Source organism: Oncorhynchus mykiss, chromosome 12, assembly GCF_013265735.2.
Source record: "Oncorhynchus mykiss isolate Arlee chromosome 12, USDA_OmykA_1.1, whole genome shotgun sequence".
Taxonomy (NCBI): Eukaryota; Metazoa; Chordata; class Actinopteri; order Salmoniformes; family Salmonidae; genus Oncorhynchus; species Oncorhynchus mykiss.
In genome coordinates, this window is record NC_048576.1 from 71,182,992 (window position 1) to 71,198,786 (window position 15,795).

The 15,795-nt window shown below is 40.7% G+C and overlaps 2 protein-coding genes across 4 annotated transcripts; one reads left to right on the plus strand and one right to left on the minus strand.

Annotated features, from left to right (window-relative positions):
* Nucleotides 1–22: 22 nt before the first annotated feature.
* On the plus strand, nucleotides 23–4,794 carry LOC110538217 (homologous-pairing protein 2 homolog). 3 transcript variants are annotated; one of them, XM_021624883.2, is made up of 8 exons: nucleotides 23–181; nucleotides 392–492; nucleotides 586–675; nucleotides 3,172–3,283; nucleotides 3,363–3,508; nucleotides 3,592–3,645; nucleotides 3,916–3,975; nucleotides 4,115–4,794. In XM_021624883.2, the coding sequence occupies exons 1-8, from the start codon at nucleotides 160–162 to the stop codon at nucleotides 4,169–4,171; spliced, it is 642 nt and encodes a 213-aa protein (XP_021480558.2). In that variant the 5' UTR covers nucleotides 23–159; the 3' UTR covers nucleotides 4,172–4,794. The 3 variants fall into 3 exon arrangements, with proteins under 3 accessions (XP_021480558.2, XP_036794174.1, XP_021480559.1); XM_036938279.1 differs by lacking the exon at nucleotides 3,592–3,645; XM_021624884.2 differs by lacking the exon at nucleotides 586–675 and having other exon boundaries at nucleotides 4,115–4,347.
* LOC110538216 (max-like protein X) lies at nucleotides 4,306–15,255 on the minus strand. The gene is made up of 8 exons (XM_021624882.2): nucleotides 14,917–15,255; nucleotides 11,252–11,288; nucleotides 11,033–11,122; nucleotides 10,574–10,683; nucleotides 10,271–10,373; nucleotides 9,994–10,093; nucleotides 6,106–6,307; nucleotides 4,306–5,807 (listed from the first exon to the last, which is right to left on the minus strand). Exons 1-8 carry the CDS (start codon nucleotides 14,956–14,958, stop codon nucleotides 5,751–5,753), a joined length of 741 nt encoding a protein of 246 aa, XP_021480557.1. The 5' UTR covers nucleotides 14,959–15,255; the 3' UTR covers nucleotides 4,306–5,750.
* Nucleotides 15,256–15,795: the final 540 nt, after the last annotated feature.

A 15,795-nucleotide genomic window follows, 5' to 3' on the forward strand; every position in this document is an offset into this window, starting at 1 on the left:
GTCCCAGGGCTGTCTTGCACAGAGGCGGAGGGTGACGAAAACAAGCTTTTGTTTTGATATGACGTAGGTAAAGCCTGGACACCCACAATGCATCACGGCGCGCGAAACTCAAGATAGGTAAATAGTTAGCGATAGCGTATAGCTCACAGAATAAAGAAAATGAGCAAAAAAGACAACGGAGGTATGAGTTTTAATATTTTTTTATTTTACCTGGTTGCTACATTGATAGCGTCTGGTATGTTGCCAAACACGACAGACGTTTTCCTAACCGATTTAGCTAACGTTAGCCAAGTTAGAACCAGTACAGCAACCTAGCATACTGACCTGCACTGATAAATCCATACAACAGCTAGAAGTTATACAGGTCACTGTTTTGTGTTTTTATTGTCAGGTTTAACAGTCATATTTGCTTACCTGAACGAGAAGAACCGTCCTTACAGTGCCCAAGATGTCTTTAACAATTTACAGAAGCAGCACGGCCTGGGAAAGACGGTGAGCAAGGCTAAACTGTTCTGAGCCAGTGATACGATTTTCAGCATGTATAAATTCAAATGTATATTTGATTACTCATTCCTATCCGGGTAGGCTGTGGTTAAAGCCATGGAGCAGTTGGCACTGGAAGGGAAGATCAAAGAGAAAACCTATGGGAAGCAAAAGATCTACTTTGCTGATCAGGTGATCCAGGCTGAGTATCAGAGCAGCACGTTAATGCGTATTGTATATGTTGATGGAAATATGTAGCCACTGCTGATCTGAACCTTTTCTGTTTTGGTGATTCGTTTTTTTTCTCTCTTTGGTGCTATTTTCACAAGTATGTGGGGAATTTGTAAAAAAAAAAAAAAAAACTCAACTGTTAACACTTGTAAGCAGCCAGTCTTCCATTCAATGCCCTTCATTCATTTTGTTTGGAGACCTCTCACCACACAACCATTGATCCAACATAAGTTTACTGTGAAATGAGTACATTGGTTCGATCACCAAAACACAACATAATGATATTTTCTTATTTTAACGTACTCCAATGGCAGAAAATGTAAGATGTTTCAAAATTGCCCTTTGAATGTAGTATGCTGCAGTACTGTGAATTACAGTACACTGTTTTCACATTAGGCAATACACTTGCACTACCCATAAAAATTGATAATTTTCTATCCAAGCCTCACATACAGTACCAGTCAAAAGTTTGAACACACCTACTTATTCAAGGGTTTTTCTTTATTTTTAGTATTTTCTACAAACTATGAAACACATGGAATCATGTAGTAACCAAAAAAGTGTTAAACAAACATATATTTGAGATTCTTCAAAGTAGCTACCCTTTGCCTTGATGACAGCTTTGCACACTTGGCATTCTCTCAACCAGTTTCATGAGGAATGATTTTCCAACAGTCTTGAAGGAGTTCCCACATATGCTGAGCACTTTTTGGCTGCTTTTTCTTCACTCTGCAGTCCAACTCATTCGAAACCATCTCAATTGGGTTGAGGTCGGGTGATTGTGGATGCCAGGTCATCTGATGCAGCACTCCATCAAACTCTTTCTTGGTCAGATAGCCCTTACACAGCCTGGAGGTGTGTTGGGTCATTGTCCTGTTGAAAAACAAATCATAGCCCCACTCAGCGCAAACCAGATGGGATGACATATCGCTGCAGAATGCTGTGGTAGCCATGCTGGTTAAGTGTGCCTTGAATACTAAATAAATTACAGACGGTGTCACCAGCAAAGCACCTCCACACCTGCTTCATGGTGGGAACCACACATGTGGAGATCATCCATTCACCTACTCTGCATCTCACAAAGACACAGCGGTTGGAAACAAAGATCTCACATTTGGACTCATCAGACCAAAGGACAGATTTCCACTGGTCTAATGTCCATTTCTCGTGTTTCTTGGCCCAAGCAAGTCTTCTTATTGGTGTCCTTTAGTAGTGGTTTCTTTGCAGCAATTCAACCATGAAGGCCTGGTTCATGCAGTCTCCTCTGAACAGTTGATGTGGAGATGTGTCTGTTATTTGGCCTCTGTGAAGCATTTATTTGGGCTGCAATCTGAGGTGCAGTTTACTCTAATGAACTTATCCTCTGCAGCAGTGGTAACTGGGTCTTCCATTCCTGTGGCGGTCCTCATGAGATCCAGTTTCATCGTAGCGCTTTATGGGTTTTGGGACTGCACTTGAAGAAACTTTCAAAGTTCTTAATGTTCCATATTGACTGACCTTCCTGTCTTAAAGTAATGATGGACTGTCATTTCTCTTTGCTTATTTTAGCTTTCCTTGCTATTATATGGACTTGGTATTTTACCAAATAGGGCTATCTTCTGTATACCACCCCTACCTTGTCACAACACAACTGGCTCAAACGCATTAAGAAGGAAAGAAATTCCACAAATTAAATTTAAAAGGCACACCTGTTAATTGAAATGCATTCCAGGTGACTACCTCATGAAGCTGGTTGATGATGCCAAGTGTGCAAAGCTGTCAAGGGCAAAGGGTGGCTACTTTGAAGAATCTCATAAAATATATTTTGATTTGTTTAACACTTTTCTTTGATTACTATTTGATTACATATGTGTTATTTCATAGTTTTGATGTATTCACTATTATTCTACATTGTAGAAAATAGTACAAATCCAGAAAAACCCTTGAATGAGAAGGTGTGTCCAAACTTTTGACTGGTACTGTAGGTCTGGATTTAAATCATTGCATGTCTCATCCATGGCCTGAATGAGGGTGGTTCTCACATGTGGATGGTAAGCATACATCTTCCACCTGTATTGTATTAAGTATAATCAAGTATTTCATAGTTTTGTACTTATGTATTGTAGTGGTCCTGTACGTGGCTCAGTTTATAAGCGCGTGGCACTAACAACAGCAGAGTTGTGGATTCGATTCCCACTGGGGACACATACCAAAATGTATGGACATTTGTCACTTTGGATAAGTGTCTATGTAAATGTATATATTATGGCTATTACAGTTCTGTATTGGCCATTACAATTGTAGTAAAGCAGTGTGAAGTTTGATGAAAAAGTGACATGTTTGTGTTATAGTCAATTGAAAATGTGTTAACTGCCTCTTTGATGATCTGTTTTGAACTAAGAGTTGTGAAAATTGCACCAAAGCAATTAAAAAACTAACCGGTAAAAGTAACTACCAGAATATATTTGATGCCAACAGGCCCAGTTTGCAGAGGTGAGTGAGGCAGATCTGAAGGCCATCGACAGTCGCATCTCTGACCTCAGCACACAGGTGCAGGCTCTTTCTCAGGGCTGCAGACAGCTGGACGCAGGTAGGGCTCCCCTCTTTGACCCTATCAGCACCCTACCCACACACTGGACAATCTGACATACTTTTATCTCTGATTGCAGAGATGAAGGAGCTCAACAGCTCCCTGACCACAGAGGAAATGATGTCAGAAATCAAAGAGCTGAAAGCAGAGTGTTCTGGTTACAGGGAGCACCTGGAGAAGATCAAGTCGGTGACCAATCATGTCACACCAGAGCAGAAGGAGATGGTATGGGTCACAATCAGACCTGGGTTCAAATACAACCCCCCCCCCCCCCCCCCATATACTGTGCTCATGTGTCTTTCCTTCAGGTTTACAAGGAGAGACATCTCTACGTGAAAGAGTGGAAGAAGAGGAAGAGACTGGTGATTTATTTATTTTAGGGCTCTATTCCAGCTATATTGCTGAAGATTTACGGATTGTGTGATAAAATGTAAAGATCATTCCCGATCAAGCAGACATGCGTCGTTTACCGTGAATGCAGTCTCCGCTAAACGCAGGAACATTGCCTTACGCGCTGTACTTCCGCAATTTGGATTGAATAGAGCCCTTACTGGATCAAAGCCATAAGAGTATTCGTGCCAGAGCAGGATAAACCACAACAAATAGTCAGATTCTGTCTCTGCTCCTCTCAGGCATCTGACATGATGGGTTCCATTTTGGAGGGATACCCCAAGACCAAGAAGCAATTTCTGGTAAGATGCTCTGCAAAACATACAGCTCTACAGTGACAGTTCTACATATCAATTCTATTGTTCATCACCATGAGAGGCAGACAAATGTTAACTCTATTTGTCAACCTGAGATGTCAGCATCTTTGTGTTCTCTGTTTAGGAAGAAGTTGGTGTGGAGACTGATGAGGACTGTAAAGTGACTATGCCAAGTACCTGACAGAATGTTGGAGGATCTTTGTTTACTTTTGACTTGAATGTCAATTCCGAGGGAGTGTTATGCCATCAAAACTCATTTCAGGAGTAACTAATTACTATTTGTAATGTTTTGTAATAAAATACCTTGTGCAGGTGTATACTTTAAAGTTTATTTTGCAATTAAAAATCATTCATATGAAATACTTTCATCAAATTCTTGTCCAAATCAGCAAAAAATATGTAACAGTAGACCTGATTGATTTATACCAGCACAAAGACTTGTCGTATAAAATCCCTTTTTTAAAGTCTGGTAATTACACAGATTAAACATTCACATCTGTTAGGTTTACCAGAAGGTCCTGAAACATTTGGTACAGGTTCTCCTGAGCACATTGTCAAAATCAATCACCAAATTCTTCACATTAAATTTTTACATGATTGACTGTTTGAGGCCAGAATTCAATCAGATCTCTGGCAACCTGCATCAGCCGACAAACACATTGCTTTTTTTTTGTTTAGGTGGTGTAACTGTTGAAGCTGTCAAATTGGTAAGCGGCTGCTCTTGTGGTCGTTGTCATGAAACCACACCCGTCCTTATATCCCAGCCACCTTACAAGTTCAGAACAAGAAAGTGGCGGCTATATAGAAATGACATTGGGATTTCTCAGTTCACTGTTAGAATTTGTAACATTTCTGCAAGGGATTTCTACGAATGCGACTTGGTGCTGCATCCAATGGCAATGCCAGGAGCTTCTTGTGGATTTGACAGCTCTAACACTGTCACCGTAAATAATAATGTTATTAACTTTTATTAAACTAGGCAAGTCAGTTAAATGCAGTTACACCTCCAACACCACCTAAACAAACGTAATGATCAGCTATGCGTTCAACGCTAATCTGATTGAATCCTGGCCAGAGTTTTTTTGGTTCAGAGATTCTGTTTTAATACAGAACTATTTATGAATCACTATTCTACCGTATCTTTTTTGCCAATAAAGATGAAAAGGCAAAAAGCTGCAGTAACAGACTTACAAATATGCTTGATTCTGTCACAACATGGACACAACAGCAATCATAACATCACAATCAATGATGAACATTTAACAATTCTCATACCATCACAACTTGTTTGAATTGAATATTTTAACTCACAACTGTCCTGGATATGATTCGAACCAGTTCAGAGCTTTATGCTGATTTGAACACTGGAACAAACAAAAAAAAAAAGTTTGGAATGGAACAATTAAAAAATAAAATGTGGTTCCAACCCCTGATTTGTGGTGAATGTAAACATTAGGGAACGTTTACAAGCAAGTGGCCATTTGCCTTGTTTAACACAACTCTGTTCTGACACAAAAAAACATGATGACTAAAACCACAGACAATGCTGGGCTGGATTTGACCTGACTAGACAGGAAACACCCAACCCTGCTGCAGACTGGTGGTGAGTTGAGTAAGCGTTAACAATTTAAATACTGCAGGCCAGGAGGGAACACGATAGACTGATATGTGAGGTCTCTACCAGACCCTGAGAACCCAGGCTAGGCCCCGGCTCCATCCCTGAGGGGAGATTCCTGTCCTGAGTTTACGCCTTGGCTGCATTAATACAGCTGGCTGTTGAGCTGCCGGAGGACTCCCACCACAAACTCACGCAATGTCTGGGAAGGAAAAGAGGACAAACATGGATTACCTTACACAGCTGTCAACTCAACATAGTCAGTCATCCATCCTCAGAGCAAGACAGGGTGGCTGGCATGTCAATTATAGCCTACAGTGGTGATAGTTTTGACCTGTTGGGGTCAAACGGAAGTCCAAAATACCATCCTTGAGCAGAAAATACACCAAAATGCCATGATTATCACATAAAGACCATTACCTTAAATAAAACCTTACATGATTTGGTGCGCCATCCAGCAGCGAGAATCCCCCAGCAGTACCGTATATTGAGTGTCCTACCTGAGGCTTGCAGTGCTCCTCGATCCAGCTGAAGACGCAGGCGGACAGCTCCTGGAAGCTGGCCACAGACACAGACCTGCTGAAGGACTGGAACAGGGAGTCCATGATGCTCTGAAACACACTGAACTTAACATGGTCCGACACCTGCTCCTCCCCCTGCTGAGGGTTGTTCTGGTGGGCCTTCACTATGTGCTCATAGTTCCTACAACACACAGGTTAAACACGTATTATAAACCGGGTAGTTTTGGTACTGGATGCTAATTGGCTGAAACAGAATTCCAGCCGTGTGTATATCAGACAATATACCATGGATTTGACGCAATACATATTTCTTTCTATATTCATGTTGTTAACCGGTTTATAATAGCAATGAGGCACCTTGGTGGTTTATGGTATGCAGCCAATACAGTGCTTTCAGAAAGTAATGATACTTCGCCATGACTTCAATTTTGTTGTGTTACAGCCTGAATTTAAAATAGATTAAATTGAGATATATATATATATATATATATATAAATAAACACACATTTTTTTTACAAACAAATGAAAAATTAAAAGCTGAAATGTCTTGAGTCATTAACTATTCAACCCCTTTGTTATGGCAAGCCAAAATAAGTTCAGAAGTAAAATGATTAACAACCAATTAGACAGTGCAAATATTGTACAATCCAGGTGTGCAAAGCTCTTTAGAGACTTACCCAGAAAGACTCACAGCTGTAATAGCTGCCAAAGGTGATTCTAACATATTGTCTCAGGGGTGTGAATACTTAAGTAAATTAGACATGTCTGTATTTAATTTTCAATAAATTTGCTAAACCTTCAACAAAAATGTTTTCACTTTGCTATTTTAGGGTACTGTGTGTAGATGGGTGAAAAAAATTATATACACACACACACACACACACAACTTGTCAGAAGTTGACACACCTACTCCTTCCTGGGTTTTAATTTTTTTTCTACATTGTAGAATAATAGTGAAGACATCAAAACTATGAAATGACATATGGAATCATGTAGTAACCAAAAAAGTTTTAAACAAATAAAAATATATTTTATATTTGACATTCTTCAAAGTAGCCACCCTTTGTCTTGACAGCTTTGCATTCTCTCAACCAACTTCATGAGGTAGTCACCTGGAATGCATTTCAATTAAACACAGGTTGCCTTGCTAAAAGTGAATTTGTGGATTTATTTTCCTTGTTAATAGGTTTGAGCCAATCAGTTGTGTTGTGACAAGATAAAGGTGGTATACAGAAGATAGCCATATTGGGTAAAAGACCAAGTTCATATTATGGCAAGAACAGCTCAAATAAGCAAAGAGAAACAACAGTCCATCATTACTTTAAGACATGAAGGTCAGTCAATACGGACAATTTTAAGAAAGTTCCAGGTGCAGTCGCCAAAACCATCAAGCGCTATATGATAAAACTCTCTCTCATGAGGACCGCCACAGGAAAGGAAGACGCAGAGTTACCACTGCTGCAGAGAATAAGTTCATTAGAGACTTACCAGCCTCAGACATTGCAGCCCAAATAAATCCTTCCGAGTTCAAGTGACAGACACAACTGTTCAGAGGAGCCTGCGTGAATCAGGCCTTCATGATCAAATTGCTGCAGAGAAACCACTGCTAAAGGACACCAATAAGAAGAGACTTGCTTGGGCCAAGAAACACGAGCAATGGACATTAGACCGGTGGAAATCTGTCCTTTGTCTGATGAGTCCAAATTTGAGATTTTTGGTTTGTGAGACACAGAGCAGGTGAACGGTTGACCTCCACAATGTGTGGTTCCCACCATGGAGGAGCCAATGTGATGGTGCTTTGCTGGTGACACTGATTTATTTAGAATTCAAGGCACACTTAACCAGCATGGCTACCACAGCATTCTGCAGCGATACACCATCCCATCTGGTTTGCGTTGAGGGACTATCACTTGTTTTTCAACAGGACAATGACCCAACACACCTCCAGGCTGTGGAAGGGCTATTTGACCAAGGAGGAGAGTGATGGAGTGCTGCATCAGATGACATGTCCTCCACAATCACCCAACCTCAACCCAATTGAGATGGTTTGGGATGAGTTGGACTGCAGAGATAAGCAAAAGCAGCCAACAAGTGCTCAGCATATGGCTACTTTGAGGAATCTAAAATATATTTAGATTTGTTTAACACTTTTTTGGTTACTGCTTTCTCATAGTTTTGATGTCTCCACTATTATCCTTGAATAAGTTGTGTCCAAACCTGACTGGTACTGTATAATTTAATCCATCTTGAATTCAGGTTCTAACACAACAAACTGTGGAATAAGCCAAAGGGTACAAATACTTTCGAAAGACACTATACCACTAAAGGCTGTATCCAGGCACTGTGCCACACCTCCTCAGGCCTTATTGTTTAAGTAACCTGTTCAACTACATCTGACCATTTCTAACCAGGTTTCCATCCACATTTTTAATGTGTGTAAAGTACATGTCGGATAAAAAAATGTTTTTTTTAGTCACGACAGGCTTGATTGAAACAGAAAATATGTTGGTAAACTTTCCAAAACGCAGACAAAACCAAATACGCCAGACAAGGTGGAATCTTTGTGTCTAAAATTGATTATGTCAGTGGAAAAGCTTTTAATGAGCAAACATCAATATAATAACCATCATATCGAAGTAAACTTGTGGTCGTCCCACTAAAACGCATTGGGAAAGCATGCCGTTTATTAGACTACAGATTAATGAACTTCACAGGGTGGTGAAAGTGCAAGTTGATGAGCTTGATGCTCCGTTCCAGTTAATATCAAGCTGCCATTTGACAAAGCTGCCATGAAGGCTAAACCCTCACTGTATCTGCGAGCTGTTGGCTAGAGCGCACTGCCAATACCAGAGTGGAACCTCACTATACAACATTTTTTTTGGAGAAACCCATCAGTAGAGTTGAAAATGTGATAGAAAATACAAGTTAAATGGGTTTACATTCAGTTAAATTGGAATTTTACCTCAAAGGTATTTGTATGTGCACTACGTCATCACGCACAGCCTTTTATCTGCAACAAGTTTATATGATGGAAAAACATCTCTGGTGGGAAAATGTGCAGTTTATTTGCATGAAATGGATGGAAACCTAGCTACTGACAATAGTGCTAATATCATCATATTGACACAACTATGATCGCACTGTAGAGCCTTGAATATGTGCTACCATTTTATTTTTGCTGTGCGGCCTGGAATTCTAATTTAGGCACACCAGTGCACCTAGAAAATGTAGGATTCTAGCTTTAAAACCTCATTTTTCATTATGCTCTTACATTTCTGTGTGCACTTATATTTCTCAACTTAGGCGCACACGTGCTCCTTGTAAAAAATACATTACATTTTTTTTTTTTTTTTAAAGGTCAGCGTAGAACCCTGATGCCGTCAAATAATAGCATAAATGACTGCACAATTCAAAACGTATAAAATGAGGCTTCTGTGTCTCTTCAGGAAAATACATGGATTAGACGGCAGTTCAAGCCATTCAGATGTTCCTGTATGAGGGGCCTCCCTCCGCAGTAAAACGCTCTGAGGGTCATGTCCCAATTGTTGTTTGGGTAAAACCAACCCCGTTGACTACTCTCCTGGACTTATCTCTGCTGGAGCAGAGTGTGGGCTGAGGCATTTCCCCCTCTGATAAGGCCCGTCTGCCAGGGCTGACCTGATATAGCCTATGCGATCCACCATGAACACACATGCATGAGTTATCAGGTAAATGAAACATACCCTTGAAGGCTCTCTTAACCTAACTTATACATATTTAATCTATCACAGCTAAGATCTTTAATATTCACCCCGCAGCTCTCCCTCTCTGTTTTGACATTTTATTGTATTGCACTGTAGTAACAGATTTTTTTGGCCGGCGACTAACGTTTTCATGATCTTCAGTGCCATCACTTCCTTCCTCAGCATAGACATGTCCTCCTCCTGCTTCTTCTTCTCCTTGTGCAGAAACTGGATGTAGTCGATAGCTGCAGCAGGAGGCACAGAAACAACCAGGACTTAAAGCATTTCTATCAGGGAGGAAAATTGCAGCTTAGGGTGGGATCCTTTATAAATATTTATAGTATGTTGACATTATAAAAAGGCTGGCTGGAATGCCAATTTGCAGTCCTAAAAAGTACAATGGTCTATATAGAATACTGTACTTTTCTGCAGCACTGTGGCCTTGCTGATCTTCTGTGTCCCCACGGCAAACTCAGACTGCTGCTGGCAGGTGGGCACTATGGACTGAAGATCATCATAACCTTTCTGTGGAGTCAAACATACACGACAAACAGATTTTTGAATTGACAAAAGTATTACATTTGGCCACCTAAGAAACCTCTTAATTTATTGGAAGAGATCAGAGTCTCACCCTCCTAATCCTTTATATTTTTCAACCTTCTCACAACTACCCTCCTCCCCATGATCTACACTCCTGTTGTTCCGCGCCCCATCGGAGGCCAAACCTTGATAGCATCCCGTCGTTTCTGCTCAGCCTGTGTGTGTGCCTGTCTCCGCCGGTCTTTGTAGGACTCCTTGTATGTGGTCTCATGCCTGTAGTCACTGTCTTCATCATCTACAGTGAGGAGAGGAAGAGCAGGTGTTTCAGTCTACCTCCCTAGGGCTCAAGGCCGACATCAAGCTAGAATAAAGCACTGGACAACACCCAACCAAACTAGGTCACTTGGAAATGCAATAGAAAAAAAACAAGAAAGAATAGAGTGTGAGTGAGAGTGGGGTAGGGAGTAAGACACTGAATAAAAGGGGCACTGCATTAATAGTTGTTTCTGAATTAGGACACACAAATATGTAGCTTTGCCTCACATACACAAACCATTTAGTCATACAGTACACACACCACGTCGCCGATTAAAAATATTCCCTAACACATGTTGTCGAAACATAAATTACAAAGAACACAGTACCTGTATTTGGTACTGATGAGGCACTTGTGGACCCAATGCTGTTAGCCCTGGAGACCACAGTACCCTTCCTTGCATTCTCAGCAAAGAAACCTTAATGGAGAACATGAAAAGCTCAGACATCATTCAATTACTAATCAACAGTTACCCACTGGACTGGTAGCCTACTAGCTATAAAATGTACGTTTTGGTAAAACAATTAGGACAAAGGATACTACTCACTGGGATCAAATCCGTTGTCACTGAAAGACCCGTCGTTCTGTTCAGTCATGGCAGGTGTTGACAGGAGAGAATAAGACAGTGGATAAGGAGGTGAGAACAGGCTCTTTCCCGTCTCACTCAATGGGCAGATTCGATTATGCTGAGCCGCGGGGAACCGGTGACATGAACGGGTAAAAGCAGTGAAGGAAGGAGCTCCCTTCTCAAATGGAACAGTTCTCTGTGCTGCTTGGTCATGTCAACAAGGCAGCATGATGCATCGTCCAGAAACATACATCTCTTTCCTATAAATTATTTTCAAATATGTTCGACTTTTCAAACTAGTTTTCATTGGGAAGGCAAATAAAATGTTTTTTTTAAAATCAAAAGCAATCACTTTTGCATGTGGAAACCGAATCCTTCTATACTTTTCAGCCGACTTCTGCCGCATTCACGTGCTAGTCTGAATTAGGAAACTCGATAATGTCAGACTTTCTAACCCTTTTTAGTTATAAACGTGCCGCGTTCAACAAGTTAGCAATTCAGACATTTTCGAGTTTCCTAGTTCCGACTAGCTGAAAAGTAGAGTACGATTCTAGACTTCGCACAGGGCACCGGTTCCAAAACGAATTCAATCGACTTTCACTTTAATCGACAAACACAGCAATATGCATAAACAAAATCCACTGAAAGTAGTCCTGGGGCCTGTTGCACAAAAGTAGAATTAAGACATCCGGGATAAATGACTCAGCTGAGCTCAATGAAGCCAAAACATGTGCGTCCAGGCTTAATTGGTTGCACAAAGACCAAGCCAGGATGAGCAGACACGGATTCATTAAGCCAGGTGAAACCAATCCTGGATAGGTGCGCGCTCACGGCTCACTCAAATAGACCCCGCCACAGATCACAGATTAACTGATTTACCATGGCAACTAGAGCCGCGTACTTTTCCCCGTCGGAAGCACAAATCCTCATGGAGGCATACGAGGAGGTAAAAGATATAATTAAGAAGAAAGGCAACACCGCCAATGTGATAAAGCAAAGAGAAAAAGCGTGGCAAAGTATTGCAGACCGCCTGAATGCGTAAGTAGTGCACAATTACACACTCACCGCTCCGCTGAAACATCACAATTACAATTCAAATATTTAATTCACATCTCCAAAAATGCAGTTGTACTGTAATTATGAAACGGTTAAATTTTTTATTGAAATGCACTGCAGATATGAGTGAAATTGTGTAAAGTAACTCCATCACACTGTATAAAGCTATGATACATTTTTGGATATTTTTACTGAAAACAAGACAAAAATACCAAGTAATTTTTTTGCAGTGTGACTCCATTAAATGTGTGTGTGTGTGTGTGTGTGTGTGTGTGTGTGTGTGTGTATTAAACATGAACGGGCCAAAACGGACATGGCAGCAGGTCAAAATCAAATACAAGAACATTCTGCAGAATGGTATGGTCCCTGACTAATATTTAACAAAGCACAAGCATATATTGTGGGGCCTTCACCAGCCATGGACTGGGACAATCCGGCAATCTTCCCTGATGACGACAGTGGTCGGCTGCTGAGGGACCAATATGTGTTGAATTATTTTAGTTAGTATGTGTGCTTTCAATTTTGGTTAAATATGTCCTGCGGTGGCAGAGGAATTTGGGTTTTTTTGGGTTCGTTTTTTGACGAATTTGGCCTCTTATGATGTTTGTGCGGTATACTGTGTGTAATACAAGGCTGCAGGGAGGCTACTGCATCCATTCATTTGTCTGTTCAGTTGATGTGTATGGATTTGTCCTGCATTTATTTTAGTGTGCAGACATGCAGGGTGTGTTATATACAGACCTTTGAATGTGTATGTATCATTTTGTATAATATGCTTGGATTCTGTGCTTTCCATCTTGTAGAGTCACTGTGACTTCAGTTTCGAAAGGAGCTGATGGTTTACCTGCTTTGTTTTGTCCTTATTCAATAAAGGAACATAATGTTACACATTGTGTTTTTATATTCATATGGAATGTGTATTTGTTTATATGACAGAGTACTAGGGCCACACTGAAGAAAAAGGATAAAGTCATAAATTTATGAGGCTGGTTCTTTCTGCAGAAAAGCTACATATTGTTCTTACAGTTTTGATACTTATGACAATGTGATACTTAATATTCTGGCACATCAGCATGTCTTTGTTTATGAAACCATACTGAAGTACAATTTCACGAAATGCCCCACACCTGTCATTTTAACAACTGTCCTCCTTTAAAACAACTGGTTACAATATTATGACTTGTGTTTTTTTCCCCTCTGTGGCCCTAATATTCTATCATTTTATATATAGCCTTATAGTCTATGGGAAACTGTAAATTATCTAATGATAGCAACATCTAAAAATCATTTTTTATCCAAAATCATTGAAATGAATGATCACAAACGTTTAAATAATAACAGTGGGTCTAGTTATATGTGATAACAATGTATAGTGAGCAGTGAAATAACTATTGGTTTCCATTTGTGGTGACTGCTGACTGACATTAGGGATGAGATTAAATAGATCCTGGAATTTAGCCTGGTCTGGAGCAGGCTAGCTCCACAGAATAAATCTCCATGGTAATTTATACCATAACATATCCTCCTGCCCCCTATCCATCTTTAGTGCAACCGGATTACGGATCAATTGAGCCAGGATCACCAAGATATCCTGGCTTAATCCCTTATCCTAGTTTTGTGCAACAGGCCCCTGGGGTGTAATCATTTGTCCAAACAGTTATGTTCTGCAACTAAAACGAGTTTCTATTGGTCAAATACAGGTAGGTTCCTCCCAGTTTCGTTTGCTTCTGTTTAAGAAACATAATCAGCGGAATGAATACACCACTGATTTGATTCATGTAAGCAGAATGTCTAAAAGTATACGGTTTTGAATATACTTAAGTATCAAAAGTAAAATTATAAATAATTTCAAATTCCTCATATTAAGAAAACTAGACCGCACCATTGTCTTTACTGATAGTCAGGGCCAAACGCAAACATCTTTACGAATGAGGCATGTGTGTTTAGTGAGTCCGCCAGATCAGAGACAGTAGGGATAAACAGGGATGTTCTCCTGATACGTGCGTCAATCTAACACTTTTCTGAAGTCAAGTACAGATACCCTCCCAAAACTACTTAAGTAATACTTTAAAAGTATGTGGCAGCTAGTTACTAGTAGCCCCTCCGTCCCTATGCGGTCAGTGCAGACAAGGCTGAAATATGGCAAATATTCTTGGCAAAAACATGTACACAACCTCGGCAAACATGCGTTGCGTACATGTACATCGTGACGTGTACGTAAACTGCACACACCAACAGCGTTTTCTAAAGTTTATTTATTAACTTAACTGTGGATATATAATGGGTGTACCATTTGCAGAATTAAACACTGTCCACCCAGACAAATTCACCCGTCTGGTCCACTAGGACTAAGCTACAAGCTGGCCAACTAGCCAGCAGTTGACCAAAACAGAACCGTAGCGAAAGGGGAAGAAGCTTGAAAAGAGTCATAAACAAAAGCGCTAGTACCTAGCTAGCTACCTGTTAGCTAGCTAACACACGCCAAGTGTAACAAATTACAAACATTGTATTCTTGCTACGAATATATGGCAGTGTCATACACCGCGTATTTGTCCTCACGTCTCATTTGTCTAAACTAGCAAGCTTACTTTGTTCCAGTGATCCTCCGGCGATGCTGTAGGATCCGTCATCTTGGAATCAGCAGCTGTTCGAGAGCGTCATGCGGTGGATAAACCATTTAGAGAAAGGGAACTACGCCCTCTGCTGGTTCACACAGTATGACATACGGCCTCAAATAAGTGCAAGAAAGTGAGCATGTTAATAGGCCGTAGGGATCTATTGCCGCGTCCAAAACAACGGGGAGCTCGGTCAAATCATGATGTCAGTGGTCTTAGGGTCGGAAAGTCGGATATATAGAAAGAGCCCCGGGTTCCAACGTTGGATTTCCGTATTGGATGACCGTTCAAATCGATTTTCCCACTCTTAGAGTTCCCAGTTGTTTTGAACGTACTCATGTCGGAAGTCGGAGATTTCCCCGTTTTTTTGAACGCGGCATATGGCTGCGTTTACACAGGCAGCCCAATTCTGATATTGCTTTCACTAATTGGACCAATCAGATCAGCCCTGAAAAATATCTGATGTGATGAAAATCTGATGTAATTGGCCAAAAGATCAGAATTGGGCTGCCTGTCTGAACGCAGTCATAGGCTCCTCATATCTGGAAGTAGGCCTGCTGCCGTTTTTTTTTTTTTTACCAGTAACTGATTTTGCTCTGCAACACTGGTGTGTGGCCAGTCAGTGACATTAATCAATTAGGTCTGGTAGAAAGTGTCTACTAAGACCTTGTTGGTGTTCTGATTGTCAGCAATTGATTCACCATCACATGGTAACAACATGGGCAATTTTGCCTTGACTTCACTAGGGGTAGCAATGTGAATATCTGACACAGGGTAGCGCTCTTGGAATGTTCTTTGAGGGTACACTGAGTAAAAAGCAACTGCACTCACATTCCCACAAGCTATGTTCTG